The 24,160-nt window shown below is 39.8% G+C and overlaps 1 protein-coding gene across 1 annotated transcript in view; it reads right to left on the bottom strand.

Moving 5' to 3' along the window:
• PRRG1 (proline rich and Gla domain 1) overlaps window positions 1-24,160 on the bottom strand; it is a 170,183-nt gene that overhangs the window by 99,994 nt on the left and 46,029 nt on the right. Inside the window, exon 2 of the mRNA XM_045996202.1 lies at window positions 3,048-3,098. Within this exon, the coding sequence (XP_045852158.1) occupies window positions 3,048-3,057 (10 nt within the window). The 5' untranslated portion in view covers window positions 3,058-3,098. The remainder of the gene's footprint in view (window positions 1-3,047; window positions 3,099-24,160) is intronic.

Genomic DNA, 24,160 nt, shown 5'->3' with positions numbered 1-24,160 from the left:
TGCAGTATGGGATGTGTCCCTTGCTGCTCAGAAGATTTTGGTATTTGAGGCACTCCACTACCTGATACATGTCTTTTAGCTGTTATCATAAATGGTTATAAACAATGAGTCAATTCTCTTTGCCCATCTGTCCAGTCCCCCATGGAATATATGAACATCATCATAGATCCGAGAAAACACTTTCTTCCGTACTTATCAAATCAACAGATAGATCCTAAGTTTTTAATTGACTTTATACACTACTAATGACTAGGGTATTCAAAACATGGTCTACTAGAAGACAAGAAAAACTGCACAGGCCATCAGGAAATCTAGGTTTGCATTATGGCTCTCCATTTTATAGGCTGTGGAGTTTAGATTACCTTCAGTTTTGTAATCCATAAAATAAAGATAATATCCCTATTTACATCATAGTGTTCTCTGGCAACTCAAATGAAGATAATGTATTAGAAATATCTGTGAGTTATGAAGTGTTCCACAGACACTTGATCTCAAAATAATTATATATTCTTAAGTCTTAAATATGAAGCTCTAGCTCAGAACTCATCTATCTGTAGTAAATGCGATTTCAATGAGACATAAATGGACACAGATGGTGGCCTAATAAAAAATTAAATAGACAAGTGTGTTCTCATCCTCCTACCACCACGTTTAAGACTTGGCTCACACTTTTTTTCATGTCACATGAAAGAATGATTCATCTAACACATATTAATAATTTCTTCATCCAGTATCAAAGAATATTTAAAGAAATTCATGCCAATATTAATTTTGACTTTTCACTGACACTGTATGGTTTTCCAGCTGTGTTCTTTGTTTTCATGCCTCCTTGTTAATGAGGCTAGTGCCATGTCTTTGTGATATTTTCCTCTGCTGTCCCTTTGTATGACACATTGAGCTATGTTTGTGAGAATCTTTGCCTAATCCAGTAAAAAACTTCATTGTATGTTGCCAGAAGAGAAAAAAAATTACCACATAGAAGCATCTTCTTTCCCCCACTAACAGTGACAGCGATTAGCAAGTGAAATCAGCTAAGTAAAGCTTAGAGAGTAAAGGATAGAGTCTTTGAGATTCAGGATGTGAAGGATGCTTTTAAAGTGGCCAACACAAACAGTCAAAATGCTATTATAAGCTTCCATGTGTTTGTAAAGCAGCATTTTTTGGAGCACTTCCCTTATCTCATCTCCAGACTGGAAATATGCCCATCCTTGCTGATAACATTACCATGTCCTATCCTTTAGCAAGAACTCCTTTTAGTTGCCTGACCATTTAAACAAAGACTTGCTGAAGAACCTTTTAAAGTAAGCTCCTAATGATCTCCTTGCTAATGACCTGATGATCATTCTGAAAATGAAGAGAGGACACAATAAGGAATGTGTTGCTCTCAGTGCAACTTCTCCGTGTGGTCACGATGAAATCCAACAATCCAAACATTCTTCACATCCACCTGAAGCTTGAAATTAGGTGAGGACCAAGCCACAGTGAGTTACTCTGGAAACTTCTGTTGATAGCTGACTTGGAGTTAGGAAATGGCATGGATTCAGTCCCAGAACTTTCACCAGTTCTTTTCAAATTTACTCATGTTTTTTACATTTCTAAACTATCAGGAGATTGCTGTATTTTGTGGAGGCTGGGAAAGAACTAGAATCCCTGGGGCTAATCAATCCCCCAGGAAATCACTGGAGAAAACAGGCAAAATCTGACTCGACAAGGTTCAGGAAGAAATTTTTCATGATTGATCCATAATCCCCGGGGCTGCTTACCAGGGGGCCCATACCAAGGAGTGGCAAGCAAAGTGCTTAGAGAATAAAACATAAGGAGGCACTCCTTGTCCGTTGCGTAACCCTGGTCCCAAGCACTGCTGCCTACGCAAGCATCTGACCAAACCACTTCATTTTAACTGTTAAAAGACAGAACCAATGGGGGTGTCTGGGTGGCTCAATCAGTTAAGCGGCTGACTCTTTGATTTCGGTTCAGGTCATGATCTCAGGGTCACAGATCGAGCCCTGCATCAAGATCTGCACTCAGCACAGAGTCTGCTGAGGATTCTCTCTCCTTTTCCCTCTGCCCTTCCTCCTGCTTGTGCACATACTCTCTCCCTCTAAAATAAATAAATCTTAAAAAAAAAAGAACCAATGAAAGTATACTTATTCAATAAGGACAGCCGAGAACAGATTGCACTGCTCTCTTCTACAGAGTTCTTAACACACTTTTATATGCGTCACTACATTATGACAGCCACAGCTTTCCAAGAATATATAAATTCCACTTGGGATACGGACAACCAAATGTAGGGGAACTCTAGGACATGATCAAGGTAGTAGAAGGAGAATCTGATTTCAGGCCTCTAACTCTATGACCAATACTCTTCTCGTTATACTACACAACACGAAGTCTCCCTCTGAGGTCCTTTATGCATATGGTTTTATGGTCTATGTTGATTAGGATTTTTTTACGGTGGCTGGTGGCTGGTAATATTAACAACAAAATGACCTTGAATTTGTCTGTTGTCTACTGCCCATAAATAGCCTCATGAGAAAGGAAATATCAAAGGAATTCATCTAATGGTTCTTAAATGCCAGGCTTTAACATTTTAGGGGAAATCAAAACCATTTATAAATCAACCTCACAGATGAATTTTTTAATACTATCACTGGCTGCACAGCAGAATCATCTTTTTGTTTCTGTCAGTTATCAACAAGGCTTAGAAACCATTGGAAGCATATGGGTAACTTTGCTAAGAGTTGTAAAGAAGCTGGGATTAGGACAGGTCTATATATATATCAAGTTTGAGCCTTCTCTCCCTCTACTCGGAGATGTTCAGAAAAGAGCAGAAGGAAGGAAAACAAAAGACCCTAGCCAATGAGCAGCATGTGGTCTGTTGGTTTTTCTCTGCACTGCCCTGCTTCAGACAAAAACTTTCTAACACTAACTAGAAATACAATTTAGATGTCCACAAAATACTCTGGAGTTGCAAATTTAATTTCCTGGATACACAGATTAACATGGAGAAAGTATGAATTATTAAAAAGCAAACAGAAACTTACTCTTCCCCATGTTTTCTTGTGGTCTCTGGCAGGTCCCTGGATGATGACTCCCTGTATAAAACACAGCACATACACACAGTTAGATTCACAGAGTTTGAGTCACTACATCAAGCAAGTTCCATGAAAGCCGATGTGGTCAACACGATCATTTCATTTTAGTGCATTCCTATCTTGCCCCCTACACACATGCACACATGTATTCTTCATCACAAACAGGTATCTAACTTCAGAGAACAGAAACACAGCATTCTGAAAGCACGGACTCTATCTGTATCAACTTACTATGTCCTTGTTTGTCTAGCATTAGTTTCTGCCCTTGCCAAATAAAAGTCATCCAATTGGTCACACACTCATTACTTAGGAAGGCAGTGACATAAACAAAAAATGTTAAACAAAATGACGAAAGGCCCAATTTTAATGACCAAGCAGCATGTTACTCGTTTGCCTATCCCTGGCTTCTCTTCAGTGTCACTCTGTGACAAATCCAATACCCTTTACAGTGTAACATCTTCCTGAATGGTGTCAAACAGCAGTACCCCTAATTAAGTTATCCCTGAAGCAAAGCAGCCCGCAGAGCTATTACCAATAAACAGTATGAATCAATAACCATGAGTTCCTGACAACGGAAATTTTGTAGGAAAAAACCCACATAATCCAAATGCAGGCATGCATGGAAGAAAAGCAATTCTTGTTTTTAAAAGATGAAAATACATTACACAGAAGCTAATTCATACCATAATGCTTCATTTTCTTATAGGGTTCAATCACAGAATTACCACACATTTATTATTTACCTGCCACATTCCCAACATGGAGCTAAGCACCAGAGGCAAAATTATGAGACATAATCTATCTGTCCATTAATGAATGTATAACCTACTTGAAGTTAAGCATGTCTGAGAGAATGATATCATCAAGATGGCCATATAGGACATTCCCAACTATAGTACTCCTCACAAGAAGACCAACTGGCAACTATCCAGAGAAACATCAGTGTGAAAATCCGACATTAGAAGAGGACTGGACACATTCTGAACCCACTGCCTTTCCTCTACAGTGCCACATTGAGAAAGCTTCCCCCCCACCATCTCCACCCAGGAGTGATGGTTACTACAGTGGGAAAAGAGAGCCCAAGGCAGACATCTAGCTCCCCCAGCACATGGGCCCCTTTGCAGGAAGTCCACTCATGTCTTGCCTCATAGGGGTCAGTGGAAGAATCTGCAAGGCTTGACCACTGGGGATCAGCTAGAGAGGGAGAAGGGCATGGGGCTTACAGCAGGTCTTGGCAGATGGCATTCTTGCTTGCAGCAACACTGCTGAGCAGAGATCCTAGCCAGCAGCTCTGGCCATCTGCAGAGCTGAGCCAGTGGCCCTCTCTGGCTACGGAACTTGTTTGGCAGTTTTGCCTGATTTGGATCACCAGTCACTGAGCCATACTGGTAGGGAAGCCTGTTCTACCACCCTGCTCAAGAAGGGATGCAAATTCCCAGCCCCACCTTAGTGCTGAACATAGCCCCCAGCTCTGCCTACCCAGGAGGCCCAGCCAGAGATCTAGAGCAGCCACACAGCTCATCCTATAGCCCTGGCTCAGTCAGGAAGTCAAGCCAGCAGCCATGCGCAATAGTTCAGCATAGCCTCTGGCCCCATATAACCAAGGAGCCTGGGTAGTGACCCAGGAAACGTGGGGGCACAGCCTATTGTATGTACTGTGAGACATAGCCCAGCCTACAATCTCATCCAGTTATGGAGCTTACTTTACAACCCTGATAAGCAGAGGACCCCAGAATACCGGCCCTGCCCAATTGTTGAAAACAGCCTGTAGCCTTGCCCAGGTAGGAAACCAAGCTGGTACCCTGCCCAGTCAAGGAGCACTGCCTGTGATCCCACCAGACAAGGAAGTCTAGCCAATGACCTTGCCTTCCAGGTGGGCACAGCCCATGGATTACATGACCAGGAAGATGAGCATGCCCCACTCAACTTCAGGGCATAAACTGTGGGCCCTGTGTAAACACAGACTTCAGCCAGTGGCACCATCTGGTTGTGGAGCATGACCTGAAACCCCATACAACCAGGGGTGATTGCAGAATCCATCCTGTAGCCCTGTACAATCAAGGAGTTCATCCAGTGGCGCCACCCTGCCAAGGAACACAGCCTGGGACTTTGACCAACCAGAGGTGATTGCAGAGCCTAGCTAGCGGCCCCACCTGACTGCAGAGCACAATCAATAGCCTGCGCCAAACAAGGAGATGGTTGCCCACTAATCCTGCTTGAACATGAGCCCAGTCAGCAGGCCCACCCAACTGTAGAGCCCAGCCAGCATCATTCCCCCCAACCTCAGAGCATGGACAATGGCCTTGCCCAACTAGAAACCCCAAGAGCAAGCCCTGCCTTCCCACAGAGGCTACCAGATGACCTGTCCAGTACTCCCAACCTATAGTGACTGGTGAAGGTCTTTCCATGCTAAAATGAACTTGTAAAGTGTGAAAGAGGAGACTGCTTAAGCAAATACAGAGGCACCAATGCAAAGAATCAAGAATCATGAATAAAAAGGTAAACATAACATCACCAAAGGAAACTAATAAAGCTTCAATAAGTGACCCTAACAAAATAGATTTATAGATTGCCTGAAAAGGAATTCAGAATAATCCTCTTAAAGAACTTTAATAAACTACAAGAATACACAGATAAATGAAAATGGGAAAACAATGCCATGAACAAAATGAGAAGTACAACAAAGAAAGACAAACCATCAAAATCAGAAATCTTAGAGCTAAAAATAGAACTGCAGAATTCAACAGAACAGCTTACCTATAAATAATTACTTTTAATATAAATGGATTAAATTCACCAACCAAAAAACACAGAAAGCTTGAATGGATTAAAAAAAAAAAAAAACAGGGTCCGAATGACATACTGTCTACAAGAGACTTTAGTTTTAAGGACACATATGAAGTGAAGAGACAGAAACAGATATTGCAAGCAAATGATAACCAAAAAGAGTAGAGATAGCTATATTTGTTACCAGACAAGATAGACTTTAAGCTAAAAATGGTCACAAGAGACAAAGAAGGTTATTATATAATGAAAAAGGTCAATTCATTAAAAAGATCTAACAATCATAAATATTTATTCACCCAATACTGAAGCATGTGAATATAAAGCAAATGCCAACACAACTAAAAGAAGTAAACAGCAATACAGTAATAGTTGGGGACTTTAATATCCACTTTCAGTGATTGGTAGATTGTACAGACAGAGAATCAATCAGGAAACAGCAGGTTTAAACAACAGTATAGACCAAAGGGACCAAACAGACATAAACAGAACATTCCATCTAACAGCAGAATACACATTCTTCTCAAGTACACATGAAATGTTTTCTATGATAGATCATATGGCAGGCCACAAGTCTCAACAAATTCAAGTAAACAAATTATATCACCTACCCTTTATAGGCACAATGGTATGAAACTAGAAATCAAGAATGGGAGGAAAGCTGTAAAATTCTCATACGTGGGAGTTAAACAACATACTCCTGACCAACCAATGGACCAAAGAAGAAAGCAAAAGGAAAATTAAAAAAAAAATCTTGAGATACAAAAAAATAGAAACACAGCAAAATAAAAACAATGGAATGCAAGAAAAGCAGTTCTAAGAGGGGAGTTTATAGCAGCGAACTTTCAAGGAAAAAAAAACAAGCCCTAAGTTAGTAGAAGAAATAAATACTAAATATAAGGCAGAAATAAAAGATAAAAAAAGGAAAAAAATTAACTGAGAGTTGATTCATTAAAAAGATGAAGAAAATGGACAAATCTTTAGCTAGACCAAGAAAAAAAATTAGATCAGAAATGAAAGAGGACACATTACAAGTCATACCACAAATGCAAAGGAAAATGAGACTACTACAAACAGCTATACACCAACAAATTGGACAACCTAGAAAAAACTTATGCATTCTTAGAAACATATAATCCACCAAGGCTAAATCATGAATAGAAAATGTGAACAGGCTAATAATGAGTAAGGGGATAGAATCAGTAATCAAAAACCTCTCAAAAAAGAAAAGTCCTAGACTAGATGGTCTCTGTGGTGAATTCTAATTTTTTTAAAGATTTTACTTATTTATTTGATAGAGAGAGAGAGAGAGAGATCACAACCAGGCAGAGAGGCAGGGGGAAGCAGGCTCCCTGCTGAGCAGAGAGCCCAATACGGGGCTCGATCCCAGAACCCTGAGATCACGACCTGAGCCAAAGGTAGAGGCTTAACCCACTGAGCCACCCAGGTGCCCCGTGAATTCTAATATTTAAAGAATTAGTCAATCCTGTTCAAACCCTTCAAAAAAAAAAAAAGATAAAAATCATATAATCATCTCAATAGATGCAGAGAAAGCATTTGATAAAATTCAACATTCATTCATGATTAAAAAAAAGACTCTCAACGAACTGGGTACAGAAGGAATATACCTCAATATAATAAATGCCATATAAGAGAAACTCACAGTTAACATCATACTTAATGATGAAAGTTGAATGCTTTTCCTCTAAGATCAGGAATGGTCTTAGATTCCAAAGGATGCCCACATTCCCCACTCCTACCCAACATAGTACTGAGGTCCTAGCCAGAGTGATCAGGCAAGGGAAGAAAAAAAAAAGCATCTAACTCAGAAAGGAATAAGTAAAATTCTCCCTGGTTGAAGATGGTATGATCCTATATGCAGAAAATCCTAAAGATTCTTCAAACAAACAAACCTGTTAGAATAAAAGAATTCCATAAAATTGCAGGATTAAAAATCAACATACAAAAAAAAGTTGTTTACAGAGCCTAGCAATGAACTGCCTGAAAAATAAAGAATAACCCCACTTATAATGGCATCAAAAAGAAAAAAAAATACAGGAATAAATTTTTTTTAAAGATTTTATTTATTTATTTGACAGAGATCACAAGTAGGCAGAGAGGCAGGCAGAAAGAGAGAGAGAGAGAGAGAGAGAGAAAGGAGGAAGCAGGCTCCCTGCTAAGCAGCAAGCCCAATGTGGGGCTCGATCCCAGGACCCTGGAATCATGACCTGAGCCGAAGGCAGAGGCTTTAACCCACTGATCCACCCAGGTGCCCCCAGGAATAAATTTAACCAAGGAAGTGAACAATCTATGAATGGAAAACTGGGTAAGATGTTCACAAAAGAAAAAGAAACGGATAAATGGAAAAATATCCCATGTTCATGGATTGGAAGATTATTATTAAAATGGCCATACTACCAAAAGTCACCTATAGATTCAACACAATCCCTATCAAAATTCCAATGGCATTTTTACAGAGATAGAAAAAAAATCCTAAAATTTGTATGGAACCACTAAAGACCGTGAATAGCCAAAGCACTCTTGAGAAAGAACAAAGCTAGAGACATCATGCTTCCCGACTGCAAACTATATTACAAAACTACAGTGATCAAGACAATATGATACTGGCATAAAAACAGACAAACAGACCAAAGAATAGAATCCCGAATGCAGAAATAAACCAAGGCATATAAAGTCAACTAACATTCACCTGACAAGGGAGCCGAGAAAACTCACTGGGGAAAAGACAGTCTCTTTACAAATAGTGCTGGGAAAACTAGACATTCACAAGTTAAAGAATGAAAATGGATCTCTGCCTTATACCACTGACAGAATTAACTCAAAATGGATTAAAGAGTGAAATGTAAGACCTGGAACCATAAAACTGTTGGAAGAACAAACAGAAAAAAAGTTCTCTGAAACTGGTCTTGAAAATGATTTTTTGGATATGACAACCAAAAACACCAGTAACAAAAGCACAAATAAATGAGATTACACCAAACTGAAAAGCTGCCGCACAACAAAAGAAATGATCAACAAAGTGAAAAGGCAACGCAGGGAACTGGAGAGTGTATCGGCAAACCACATATCTGATAAGGGGTTAATATCCAAAATACAGCATGAACTCATACAACTCAATAGCAAAAAACAACCAAATTTAAACATGGGCAGTGAACCCAAGTACACATTTTTCAAAAGAAGAAATCCTTAACAAATGGTTAAGAGGCACATGAAAAGGTGCTTACATCATTACATCATTAGGGAAATGAAGATCAAAACCAAAATGTTATATCACCTCACACCTGGTAGGACATCTATTACCAAAAAGACAAAAAATACCAAATGCTAGCAAGGATGGGAAGAAAGAGAACCCTTGTACCCTGCTGGTTGGTAATGTAACCTGGTATAGCCACTAGAGAAAATAGTAAGGAAGCTGCTCAAGAAATTTAAAAAGTAGAGCTGCTGGGGCACCTGGGTGGTTCAGTCAAACATCTGCCTTCGGCTTAGGTCATGATCTCGGAGTCCCGGGATCATGCCCCCAGTTGAGTCAGGCTCCCTGCTCAGTGGGGAGTCTGCCTCTCCCTCTGTCCCTCCCCTTGCTCATGCTCCTGCTCTCTCTCAGTAAATAAGTAAAATCTTTTTTTAAAAAGTAGAACTGCTATATGATCCATCAATTTAACTTTGGAGTATGTATCTGAAAAAAATGAAATCAGTATCTGGACGAGATTTTTATACCACCATGTTCACTGCAGCATTATTTACAATAGTCAAGACATAAAGATCCACTGAGAGATGAATTTTAAAAATGTGACATACACACACACACACACACACACACACACACACACACAAAATGGAATATTATTCAGCCACAAAAAAGGAAATTCTGTCAGTTACAACAACACAGATGAACCTTGAAGGCCTTATGCTGAGTGAAATACATCAGACATTGAAAGACAAATATTGTATGATCTCATTCATATGGGGAAGCTTTAAAAAAAAAACCATAAAAACAGACAATAGACTGGTAGTTGCCAGGGGCAGAGGGAAGGGGGTTATGGGTGAAGGTGGTCAAAAGGTACCAACTTCTAGTTTTAAGCTGAATGCGTTCTGGGGTATAAAGTACAGCACAGTGACTACAGTTACCAATGCTGTACTGTATATTTGAAAAACACTAAGTGAGTAGAGATTAAAAGTTCTTGACACACCCTTTTTTTTTCTACTGAGTAAAGCAACAGAAGTTTATTAAGTGAAGATACAGAAAAAGCTCTCAAGAGTGAGAGGGGTCCTAACAGGATCGCCAATGAGAACCTTCGGTGTTGGTCTTTTATAGAAAGCTAACCAGGGAACGTAAATCCTTTTAACATCTCTATTGGTAACACCTTCAATGATTTACTTCCCCTTTTAAGGGCTGGTTATTCTGCATTGGCCACAGGTGATTGTCATAAAGACACCCACCTCCCACACCTAGGGCAGAGACACACACACAAAATTAAAACTATGTAAGGTGATGTGTTAACTAACTTTGTGGTAATCACTTCACAATATATATGTTTATCATTATATATATATATAATCAACATCTTTTTTTTAAAAGATTTTATTTATTCATTTGTCAGAGAGAGACACAGCGAGAGAGGGAACACAAGCAGAGGGAGTGGGAGAGGGAGAAGCCGGCTTCCTGCAGAGCAGGGAGCCCGATGAAGGAATCAATCCCAGGACCCTGGGATCATGACCTGAAGGCAAAAGCCTGGCGCCCCTCAAATCAACATCTTCTATACCTTAAACTTACACAATGCTTTATGTCAACTATATCTCCAAAAAAGCCATAAAAAAAAGCGCCTGGGTGGCTCAGTGGGTTAAGGCCTCTACCTTCAGTTCAGGTCATGATTCCAGGGTTCTGGGATCGAGCCCCACATCGGGCTCTCTGCTCAGTGGGGAGCCTGCTTCCCTTCCTCTCTCTCTGCCTGCCTCTCTGCCTACTTGTGATCTCTGTCTGTCAAATAAATTAAAAAAAAAAAGAAATTAAGCATATATGGAACAGAGACAATTAGGGAATATACATGAGACTGAGACCTGATAACTAGTTGTGTGACGCTGGAAAATAACTTTCTATCTCAAATTCCTTACAAATGAAGGGCACTGAACTACATGTGTTACCCAAATTGTCCTCCACAGGATGTTAAAAGTGCATTATTCAAAATCAGGACTCTGATTAAATAAATGTGAGAAATTCTGTGTTAAAGTTAAGTGGGTTTACTATAAGACTTTCCAGAGTCATAAAAATGCTAATTATCAATGTGATCAAAGTATAGTCTCTCAGACTATTTGGCTACTTAATCCATTTGTAAGTAATCAATATTTCTCAGGAGTCCTATTCTTTGGAGCTCAGTTTGGGAAACTGGACAAGGCAATTACAAAAGCCTCTTGCAGCTCTGAAATTTCCTTATTTTCTAACAAGGTAGTAATTGTACAGAACAAAATTAACAAAGTGAATGAAGAAAGAAGTCAGGGGGGTTAGATTCTCAGAGAATTTTGGAACCAAAAGGAACTTTAGAAATCATTTAATGGTTTCTCTCACTACTGCCCCCACCCCTTTTATTTAAAGCTGCAAACCATTCTCAGAAAAATCTTACACAGAACACCAGTACATAAAATGGGCGAGGGCCAAACTCTGCAGGTTCACTTGAGGTGGACAGCTGTAGTCCCACCCACTGGGATTTCTCCTTGAGGCAGCACAGATACACCTCATGAGAAAGCCAGCACCACAGGAAGCCGAGTCTGAAATTTAGTGACCCCCTGACCCTTCAGATAAAGCTATTCAGGGAAGGCTGTAGGAAAGGGCTGGAACTCTCATACATATTCATAGAACGTCTTTTACCCTTCTCAAGTATCACCTTAACTTTCATTGTAATCCCTCCAAGTCAGATAAATAAAATCAGTATTATGTAGAAAGAACTACAAAACCGACCTCACTCCAGGAAAAACTGTATGAAAGCTATTGTACTAAAACGCAATCCCTGTGTGAGAAATCATGAAAGAGTTAAGCACAGGAGTCATATGGCTAAATTTCGATTTAGAGACAGTATCTCTGATGGCAGTAGAGAAAGGAGCTCTGACTGGTGAGAGTACAGTGATATCAGACACTGGGTAAATCTGGTAGAACTTCTTGTATTTTATTTCTTCTTTCTTCCTTAGTATTTAATAAAGCCTTTTTGAAAACAATCAAGCCCCTTGCATTTGTGTCAGAGGAACCACAAAGGAAAGGTTTGTCATGCATGGGCCAGGACTTTCAAAGAGGACTTGCCTCTCTGGAGGTCAACATGGTGGAGTGGAAAGGCATCGAAAGCAGCCGTCTTCCAGGGCAAGATGAAACTCAGGAGGCAAAAATCACTATTTCCTGTCAGCTGCCTCACTTAGTGTTCCAGGAGCAAACCTCCAACAACCAGAACCTTATTTTACGAAAGACAACTTCCTTACAGGGGTAAGAGGTTCAAGGCCTACTGTCCACATTACTCCCAAACCCCGAACTCCCCCAGTCACAGGTTACCACCATGCTTATGATGCCAGGGTGTACCTGCTCTTTCCACTCTATTTTCTTTTTTTTTTTCAGCTGTGTGTGTGTGTGTGTGTGTGTGTGTGTGTGTGTGTGTGTGTGTTCTAGTTTTTATACCTCTCTAAGTAGGAGTATTTGTCAAACTTGAGTCTCAGGTCCCCATCCCAAACATCACTTCTAGAGTAATAGCAACACACTTGAAAAAACGAACAAACAAAAAACAATGTCAGCAGAGCATGTGTTAGCCAATCATTAGGAAATAAAAATCATTAGGAAATAAAAATCACTGTACAATGGATTTACCCAGCTTGGGATGAAACACTCTCTATAACCAAGTTGGTTCCAACTTACTTACTTTCTTTCTTTCTTTATTTGACAGAGAGAGAGAGAGGTCACAAGTAGGCAGAGAGGCAGGCAGAGAGAGAGGGGGAAGCAGGCTCCCCGCCAAGCAGAGAGCCCGATGCGGGGCTTGATCCCAGGACCCTGAGATCATGACCTGAGCCGAAGGCAGAGGCTTAAACCACTGAGCCACCCAGGCACCCCAGGTTCCAACTTTCTTAACAGTTACATCACACTCTGGTCAAATTGGCCTCCACCCATCCCTTAAATATGCTTTAAACTGTTCCAATTCTATGTCTCTGCTCTTTTCCTCTGCATTATCGACACCTACTCAAATTCCACCCATCCCTCAACATCAGTGAAGACTTTCCTCATTACCTGAACAGGAAGTCATCTCGTTTTCCTTTGTTCTCTCATATAATATGGAATTTATGTGCTATCTCATACAGATGTGCATATATTACAGTGTATCTCAGACTGTCCAATTCTCAGAGGGTAAACGATTTGTATTCTACTTGTTGTCTAGTTTGTGCAGGGCACTAGATCATTCCCTGGGAGGGTTCTACTGCCCTACACAAACCAGACTTAGGGGAAGCTCCCATACCAAGTGTATTTGGGACACATCATGTTTTCCTAAGTTTCCCTTAGTATTGATCACTGCATCAAATTATAGTCATTTGCATACCATCTTAATTAATTTCATGATTTTTGCTAGATGGATTTATCATCTATACTTCCTTCCTATTTTTTTATTTCCGTATCCACTTTAGTCCTGTCCTATAAAATAGAACAGGAAAGCATGGGTTCGATTATATTTTATTTTTCTAATGCATATAAAATGCATAACTATTAAAATTCTCAAACTTTTTCAGGATTTCCTACAGTTATTTTGCATACCACAAGCAGTACACTTTGTAGAACAATGTTCATTCCTGTCATTAATCAAAAATATTTATTGATAGTTGTCTTTCTCCGACTGACTTATTTCACTAAGCATAATACCCTCTAGTTCCATCCACATCATCACAAATGGCAAGATTTCATCTCTTCTGATGGCTGCATAGTATTCCATTGTGTGTGTGTGTGTGTGTGTGTGTGTATGTATGTGTGTGTATGTGTGTGTGTGTGTGTGTGTGTGTGTGTGTGTGTGTATACCACATCTTCTTTATCCATTCATCTGTTGATGGACATCTAGGTTCATTCCATAGTTTGGCTATTGTGGACATTGCTGCTATAAACATTGGGGTGCACATGCCCTTTCAGAGCACCACATTTGTATCTTTAGGGTACATACCCAGTAGTGCAATTGCTGGGTCATAGAGTAGCTCTATTTTCAGCTTTTCAAGGAACCTCCACACTGTTTTCCAGAGTGGTTGCTCCAGCTTGCATTCCCACCAACGGTGTAGGAGGGTTCCCCTTTCTCCGCATCCTCGCAAGCATCTGTCATTTCCTGACTTGTTAATTTTAGCCATTCTGACTAGTGTGAGGTCATATCTCATTGTGGTTTTGATTTGTATTTCCCTGATGCCGAGTGATGTGGAGCATTTTTTCATGTGTCTGTTGGTCATCTGGATGTCTTCTTCAGGGGCCGCCTGGGTGGCTCAGTGGGTTAAGCCTCTGCCTTCGGCTCAGGTCACGATCTCAGGGTCCTGGGATCGAGTTCCGCATCGGGCTCTCTGCTCAGCAGGGAGCCTGCTTCCTCCTCTCTCTCTACTTGCCTCTCTATCTACTTGTGATCTCTCTCTCTATATCAAATAAATAAAATCTTAAAAAAAAAAAAGCTGGATGTCTTCTTCACAGAAATGTCTGTTAATGTCCTCTGCCCATTTCTTGATTGGATTATTTGTTCTTTGGGGGTTGAGTTTGCTAAGTTCCTTATAGATTTTGGATACTAGCCCTTTATCTGATATGTCGTTTGCAAATATCTTCTCCCATTCTGTCAGTTGTGTTTCGGAAAAAGACAACTATCATATGATCTCCCTGATATGAGGAAGTGGAGATGCTACGCGGGGGGGTTGGGGGTAGGAATAGAAAAAATGAAAGAAGATGGGATCAGGAGGGAGACAAACTATAAAAGACTGAATCTCACAAAACAGGCTGAGGGTTGCTGGGGGGAGGGGGTCAGGAGAGGGTGGTGGGGTTATGGACATTGGGGAGAGTATATGCTATGGTGAGTGGCTGTGAAATGTATAAACCTGGCGATTCACAGACCTGTACCCCTGGGGATAAAAATACATTATGTGTTTATAAAAAAAATTTTTAAATTAATTAAAAAATATTTATTGAGTGTCTTTTACTTGCCAGGCACTGCTCTATTCTTTAGGACAGTTGTTCTCAACTACGGGCAATTTTCTCCCCACAGGACACTTTGCAATGTCTAGAGATATTTTCATTTGTCACAACTGGGGAGGAGTGCTACAAGCATCTAGTGGGCTGAGGTCAGGGATACTGCTAAACATCCTACAATAAGCAGAACAGCCCTCCCACAACAAAGAATTATTCAGTCCAAAATGTCAATAGAGTCAAGGATGAGAAACTTTGCTTTAGAGAAACAGTGGGAAAGAAGAGAGACAAATTCTCTGCTTTTCTGGAACTTAAAATCAATTCTAGTATCAGGGCCTCTTAAATAACGGTAGGTTATACACATCCTGATGTGAGTTCCAGCAACAGGTCAGAGTATGGGTTTTGTCACCATACAAGCCAGGGTGTGGGGTCTGCCCTGCCAATTACTATCCGATCTTGGGCAAGTTATTTAACTTCTTTAAGCCTCAGGCTCTTCATCCATAATGGGGTTATTAATGGTAGCCCTAATTTCATAGGCTTTGAAAGAACATTAAATGATACCAGAGCAGTTACTGATAACAATAAACATGCGTTCGGCAGGACTTATGAGAATGACAATAATTTTCTTCTGCTAAAATGTCTTGGTTCAGTCTAGTTCTGGTAGTTTATTTTCTAGTTGATCAATCTGGTTCAATACATTAAGTATAATGATAACTACCTAAGATAGAGAGTAGAATATATTTTATGAGCTGAATTTTTAACAATAACATCTCATTTTAAAGCTGCAGCTTTAGCTGCATGAACTATTAAAATTTGGAATGTGTACCACCAGTTTTCTAAGAGTGTCCCTTCCCATCTTTTAGGTCCCTTTACATGCACTTACTCCTCTGTTCCCAGCCTTCCAGTGACAATCATAGTCTGGAAACTCCTAACCCTGGGAGTGATTCTTCTTCTAGTGATCCTTTGAGATTCAATTATACCTAGCTCTTCATTATTTTTGAAACCCTGCAAGCTACATTTTAATCTGTAGAGAAGCATTTCAATGCTGGCTTTAATTTTCAGCCACATGGGTCTCCCATGACTGGTTAGGTAGGGCAATCACTTCACTATCCTCCCTGGTACTCAAATACACCATTAAATTAATTTCTGGCCACCCTACTAAAGGCTTTGCCTGTCCTAGTCTCCTGCTCTTCCTTAAGTCCCAAAGCCCCTTCTCATTTTTTTTAAAGATTTTATGTATTTATTTGACAGAAAGAGACACAGTGAGAGAGGGAACACAAGCAGGGGGAGTGGGAGAGGGAGAAGCAGGCTTCCCTCTGAACAGGGAGCCCAATGCAGGGCTCCATCACAGGACCCTGGAGTCATGACCTGAGCCAAATGCAGAAGCATAATGACTGAGCCACCAGTGCCCCACCCTGTTCTTCATTTTTTTTTTAAAGATTTTATTTATTTGACAGAGAGAGAGATCACAAGCAGGCAGAGAGGAAGGCAGAGAGAGAGGAGGAAGCAGGCCCCCCACGGAGCAGAGAGCCCGATGCGGGGCTCGATCCCAGGACCCCGAGATCATGACCCAAGCCGAAGGCAGCGGCCCAATCCACTGAGCCACCCAAGTGCCCCCTGTTCTTCATTTTTAAGACTAAGAAGGACTGAGGGTCCTGTTGCATACTCTAGAGATGAGATGAAATCCATTCTTCCCTCAGTAACTTTTTTTTTTTAAGATTTATTTATTTATTTGACAGAGATCGCAAGTAGGCAGAGAGGCAGGCAGAGAGAGTGTGGGGGAGGCAGCAGGGAGCCCGCCTCCCCGCTGAGCAGAGAGCCCGATGTGGGGCTCGATCCCAGGACCTTGGGATCATGACCTGAGCCGAAGGCAGAGGCTTAACCCACTGAGCCACCCAGGCGCCCCTTCCCTCAGTAACTTTTAATGCCCCAGCTCTGGTCAGCTGCCTAAGGGCTTTTCTGTAAGAGATGGGTTCTACTAGGTTTCTGAGTGCTTCCCCTCTGCATCTTCTCCACTTGAAATAATAATGATTCCACTGATATATATTATATCTCCACAACCATAAGGCAGTTTCACATATATCGTCTTATCAGTGCTTGCAACAACCTTATGAGGTAAGTACAATAATACCTATTGATAAATGATAAAACTAAATTTCAGAGGAAATGACTCACTCATGTTCACATAGTTAGTAAGTAGGGGCACCCCATGATTGTTGTCTTTAACTTACCAACATCTTCACATCAAAAGCGCTCACATTATAACTGTATACCTCAATGACTTCACAAACATATCTGTGTAACTGGCATCCAGATCAAGACTCAGAACACAATCCAGGATTTTAATCTAGAGTTCCTGATACCAAGTCCAGTGCTCTTTCAATCATGTATATAGTCATTCCACACATATTTACTTACTGCTTACCACATTTGAGTAATTTTGTTAGCAGTAGGGATTTGATAGTAAATAAAACAGATGTGCCCTAATAAAGCTTAGAGGCTCTGGGGAAGCATAATAACTTTTTAAATATACATAAAGGAACAAAAGGTATTAAAGAAACTGAAAGAAGTTTTGTATGGCTTTAGCATAACCAGCAAGCGAGAAGCTGGGAGTCAGAGACAATAGGTCAAATTATATAAAGCTTCACTGGGTGAAAAGCTCAGATTTTATTCTAAATATAGTGGGAAGCCACTAAATACCTCTGCATTTATAAAGAAACTATTCCCCGAAAGCCTGCTTAATTAATTCTTCAATTACCCTAACCTTCAGGTACTTACTATGTGCCATTCACTTTCCCAAGTCCATTAACTTCAATGTGTAACAAATGACATAAAGGCTTGAGAAACATGTAAGTAGCATGTACTAATATATGACAAAATTAATAAATTAGAAAACTATATATTATAATATATAAAATAGTTTTTTTGAAACAATATATGCAATGTATTAATGTTTATAGATGCTACTCCTTCCAGTGATATACACAAGGCAGCAGTATCAAAAGTGCTGTCAGATATTATGGAATTCCTTGGATACTTACCTTTTAGAATCTAGAAAACAAAATTAGGAAAATTATGCAAATGAAGAAAATAACATTTTGTTTCCATCTGCTTGCCAGTTATCCTGAGATTCGGGTAAAGTAGTATATACCAGATTCAGCACAATCATCTTTTCAATTCAACAAATATATACTGTGTAACTCTCAAACACACATTGTGTTTCTCCTACTTGCCTAGGTTCTAGGGATACAACAGCAAACAAAAGACAAAAAAAAAAAGTCTCTGCTCTCATGGAAGTTATCTAAATGGGAAGAACTAATTCACCTGTGCTTGTTTAGACAAACAAAAAAATGTCCCACATGTTAAATTGTGACAATTAGTGGTACATTCCAATTAAAAAAATAAGACTGGAAAGGAAGACAAAAATTATTTAAAGATGATTGTCTATATAAGTACTTTTTAAAAGATTTTACTTATCTATTTGAAAGAGAAAGAGAAAGAGAGCACAAGTAGGGGAGAGGGGGAGAGGGAGAAGCAGGCCCCCCACTGAGCAGGGAACCTGATGCACCGCTCAATCCCAGGACCCCAGGACCATGACCTGAGCTGAAAGCAGATGCTTAACCAACTGAGCGACCCAGGTACCACTCTATTTTTAACTCCTTGAGGAACCTCCATACTGTTTTCCAGCTTGCATTCCCACCAACAGTGGAAGAGGGTTCCCCTTTCTCCACATCCTCTCCAACATTTGTTGTTTCCTGTTTTGTTCATTTTAGGCATTCTGACTGGTGTGAGGTGGTATGTCATTGTGGTTTTGATTTGTACTTCCCAGACGCCAAGTGATGTGGAGTATTTTTTCATGTGTCTGTTGGCCATTTGTATGTCTTCTTCGGAGAAATGTCTGTTCATATCGTCTGCCCCTTTCTTGACATTTCTTTGTTTTTTGGGTGTTGAGTTTGTTACATTCTTTATAGATCGTGGCTGCTAGCCCTTTATCAGATATGTTACTTGCAAATACTTTCTCCCATTCTGTAGGTTGCCTTTTAGTTTTGTTGACTGTTTCCATTGCTGTGCACAAGCTTTTAATCTTGATGAAGTCCCAATAGTTCATTTTTGCTTTTGTTTCCCTTGCCTTTGGGAAAGTGACTAGCAAGAAGTTGCGGCGGTCAAGGTCACAGAGGTTGCTGGCTATGTTCTTCTCTAGGATTTTGATAGACTCCTGTCTCAGTCTAGGTCTTTCACCCGTTTTCAGTTTATCTTTGTGTATGTTGTAAGAAAATGGTCCAGTTTCATTCTTCTATATATGGGTGTCCAATTTTCCTAGCACTATTTATTGAAGAGACTGCCCTTTTTCCATTGGCTATTCCTTCCTACTTTGTGGAAGATTAGTTGGCCATACAGTTAAGGGTCCATTTTGGGGGTCTCTGTTCTGTTCCATTGACCTATGTGTCTGTTTTTGTGCCAGTACCATACTGTCTTGATGATTACAGCTCTGTAAGAGAGCTTTCATTCTTGCATCACAGCTTCCATTCTGGCACTGTGATGCTACCAGCTTTGGTTTTCTTTTTCAACATTTCTCTGGTTATTCCATACAAATTTTCCTGATTCCATACAAATTTTAGGACTGTTTGTTCCAGCTCTGTGAAAAACTGTCAGCGTTATTTTGATAGGGATTGCACTGAATGTGTAGATTGCTCTGGGCAGCATAGACATTTTAACAATATTTATTCTTCCAAACCAGGACCATGGAATGTTTTTCCATCTCTTTATGTCTTCCTCAATTCCTTTCATAAGTGTTCAGTGGTTTTTAGAACACAGATCCTTTACTTCTTTGGTTAGGTTTACTCCTAGGTATCTTATGGTTTTTGATGCAAGTATAAATGGGATCAATTCCTTAATTTCTTCTTCTTCTGTCTCACTGTTAGTATAGAGAAATGCAAAAAATTTCCATGCACTCATTTTATATTCTGCCACATTTCTGAATTGTTGTATGAGTTCTAGCAATTTTGAGGTGGAGCCTTTTGGGTTGTCCACATAAACTATCATGTCATCTGCAAAGACTGAGAATTTGACTTCTTCTCTGTCAATCTGAATGCCTTTTGGGGGGAGGGGTTAAATTTTGTTAAAAATCTAATTTATTTATTTGAGAGAGAGAGTAAAGGCCAGGGAGAGAGGCAGGGGGAGAGAGAGAGAAGCAGACTCCCCACTGAGCAGGGACCCTGAAGTTGGGCTTGATCCCAGGACCCTGGGATCATGACCCAAACTAAAGGAAGACACTTAACCAACTAAGCCACCCAGGCATCCCTTTTTTTGTTTTCTGATTGCTAAGGATAGGACTTCTAGTATTATGTTGAACAACAGTAGTAAGAGTAAGCGCCCTGTCACATTCTTGACCTTAAGGGAAAAGCTCTGTTTTTCCCCCAATGAGAATGATATTCATTGTGGGCTTTCCATAGATGTCTTTTATGATATTGAGGTATGTTCTCTCTATCCCTAACTGTGGACAGTTTTAACCAAGAAAGGATGCTGTATTTTGTCAAGTGCTTTTTCTGCATGTATTGAGAGGATCATATGGTTCTCATCCTTTCTTTTATTACTGTGATGTATCACACTGATTGATTTGTGAATGCTGACCCACCCTTACAACCAAGGAATAAATCCCAGTTGGTCACGGTGAATAATCCTTTTAATGTACTGTTGGATCCTATTGGCTACTATCTTGGTGAGTATTTTGGCATCCACGTTCATCAGGGATACTGGTCTGTGATTCTTCTTTTTGGTGGGGTCTTTGTCTGGTTATAGGATCAAGATAATGCTGGCCTCATAGAATGAGTTTGGAAGTTTTCCTTCCCTTTCTGTTTGTTGTAACAGCTTCAGAAGAATAGGGATCAGTTCTTCTTTAACTATTTGGTAGAATTCCTCTGGGAAGCCAGCTAGCTTTGGACTCTTATTTGTTGGGAGATTTTTGTTTACTGTTTCAGTTTCCTTGCTGGTTAATGGTGTTTTCAGATTTTCCATGTCTTCCTGGCACAGTTTTGGTAGTTTATAAGTAAAATGCATCCATTTCTTCCAGACTGCCTAATTTGTTGGCATATAGTTACTCATAATAACCTTCAGGTTATTATGTTCCTAAAATTATTTACATTTCCTTGGTGTTGACTGTGATCTCTCCTCCTTCATTCACAATTTTATTAATTTCAGTCCTTTTGCTTTTCTTTTCAATAAGTCTGGCCAGGGGTTTATCGATCTTATTAATCGTTGAAAGAACAAGGTTCTAGTATTGTTGATCTGTTCTACTGTTCTTTTGGTTTCTACTTCACTGATTTCTGCTCTAATCTTTATTAGTTCTCTTCTCCTGCTTGGTTTAGGCTTTGTTGTTCTCTCTCCAGCTCCTTTAGGTATAAAGTTAGTACGTGTATTTGAGACTTTTCTAATTTTTTGAGAAAGGCTTGTATTGCTATGTACTTCCCTCTTAGGACTGCTTTTGCTGCATCCTGTAAGTTTTCATTGTGCTTTCATTTTCATTTGTTTCCATGAATTTTTTTAATTTTTAATTAATTTTCTGGTTGACCCATTTATTCTTTAGTAGGATGCTCTTTAACCTCCATGTGTTTTGAGTTCCAAAGTTTCTCTCATGATTGAGTTCAAGTTTCAAAGCACTGTGGTCTGAAAATATGCATGGAATAATCCCAATTTTTGGTATGGTTTGAGACCTGATTTGTGACCCAGTATGGGATCTATTTGGAGGAATGTTCCATGTGCACTTGAGAAGAATGTGTATTCTGTTGCTTTAGGATGGAATGCTCTGTATATATCTGTGAAGTCCATCTGGTCCAGTGTGTCATTCAAAGCCCTTGTTTCCCTGTTGATCTTCTGCTTAGATGGCTTGTCCACTGCTGTGAGTGGGGTGTTGCAGTCCCCTATTATTATTGTATCATTATCAATATGTTTCTTTAATTTGGTTATTAATTGGTTGATAAAATTGGCTGCTACCAAGTTAGGAGCATAAATATAATTGTTAGATCATCTTGTTGAATGGATCCTTTTAAGTGTGATAAGAGTGTCCCTCTTCATCACTTACTACAGTCTTTGGTTTAAAATCTAATTTATTGGGGCGCCTGGGTGGCTTAGTGGGTTAAAGCCTCTGCTTTCAGCTCAGGTCGTGATCCCAGGGTCCTGGGATTGAGCCCCGCATCAGGCTCTCTGCTCAGCAGGGAGCCTGCTTCTCTTCCTCTCTCTCTGCCTACCTGTGATCTCTGTCAAATAAATAAATAAAATCTTTAAAAAAATCTAATTTATCTGATGTGAAGATTGCTACCTCACAGCTTTCTTTTGAGGTCCATTAGCGTGGAAAATGGTTCTCCACAGCCTCACTTTCAATCTGAAGGTAACTTTAGGTCTAAAACAAGTCTCTTGCAGCCAGCATATGGATAGGTCTTGCTTTTTATACAATGTGATACCCTGTGTCTTTTCATGGGAACATCTAGCCCATTTACCTTCAGAGTAACTATTGAAAGATATGAATTTGGTGCCATTGTATTACCTACAAAGTCCCTGTTTCTGTAGATCGTCTCTTTCTTTCTGGTCTATGTTACTTTTGGGCTCTCTTTTCACTTACAGGATCCCCTTTAATATTTCTTGCAGGGCTGGTTTAGTGATCACAAATTCTTTTTGTTTCTCTTTGTCCTGGAAGCTCTTTATCTCTCCTTCCACTTTAAATAACAACCTTGCTGGATAAAATATTCTTGGCTGCATATTTTTCCCATTTAGTGCCCTGAATATATCATGCCAACACTTTGTGGTCTGCCAGGTCTCTGCGACTAGGTCTACTGCCTGTCTAATGTTCCTACCCCCGTAGGTTAGGAATCTCTTGTCCCAGGCTGCTTAAGATTTTCTCTGTATCTGTGAAATCTTCAAGCTTTCCTATTATATGTTGGAGTGTTGATTTATTTTAATTGATTTTTGAGGGGGGTTCTCGCTACCTCTTAGACTTGAACACCTGTTTCCTTCCCCAGATTAGGGAAGTTCTTAGCTATGATTTGCTCAAATATACCTTCTGCAGCCCCCCTCTTTCTTCTTCTTCTGGGACCCCAGTAATTCTAACACTGTTATTATTATATCATAAAGCTATGGTATAACTGATTTCTTGATGACTCCCCTCATGGTCCATTAGGTTTTTTCTCTCTTTTCCTCAGCTTCCTTCCTTTCCATCATCTTGTCTTCTATGTCACTGACTTTCTTCTGCCTCATTTACCCAAGCTGTCAAAGCACCCATTTCAGAATTCATCTCAGTTACAGCATTTTTAATTTCGACCTGATTAGATCTCATCTCTGTGGAAAGAGATTCTATAGTGTCATTGCTATTTTCAAGCCCAGCTAGTAACTTCATAATCGTTACCCTTAATTCCAGCTCGGACATTTTACTTCTATCCATATTGATTAGATCTGTGCCAAGAGTATAGCTCTATTTCTTTTTTCATGACTTTCTCCTTTTAGTCATTTTGCCCAGAGAAGAATGGATGAACAAGACAACACAATCAAAAATACTAACCATGACCCAAATGAAATACACACTAGACAAATCCAAAGAGGTCAGAAACCAGAAAAGAAAAAAAAATTTTAAAAGGGAGACCATAATCTTCTAAGGAGACAAAACCAGGTGATCTGGGTGTATTTTGGTCTGGAGGTTAGATTACACTAAATCCCAAAATTATAAAGACAGCAAAACTTATATATATGCAAAAATAAAACTCAATACAGTGAAAGGAAGCCAAAAATGAATATATCTATAAAATATAAATGGAAAAATGGAAGTTTAAAAAACACTTAAAAACAAAGAGTTAATAAAATAAGAAACTAGTTGAAAAGGAAAATTTTAAACTGAAAGGTCAAAGTATCATGAGAAAAAACTCAAATTCTATATACTTTTCTCCCTTAGCACTGGAGTTTTGCATTTATGTGTGTTCCATAAACTTGGTTTTTGCCTGATGTTCCAGCTGGTCTTCTGGGGAAGGGGCCTGCTGTGCTGATTCACAAGTGTCTTTGCCTGGATAGGAGTTGCACTGCCCCTTGCCTGGAGCCGGGGTCAGTGTAAACTTGTGAG

The sequence above is a fragment of the Meles meles genome, chromosome X, assembly GCF_922984935.1.
Source record: "Meles meles chromosome X, mMelMel3.1 paternal haplotype, whole genome shotgun sequence".
Lineage (NCBI taxonomy): Eukaryota > Metazoa > Chordata > Mammalia > Carnivora > Mustelidae > Meles > Meles meles.
This window is presented reverse-complemented; position numbering and strand designations above follow the sequence as displayed.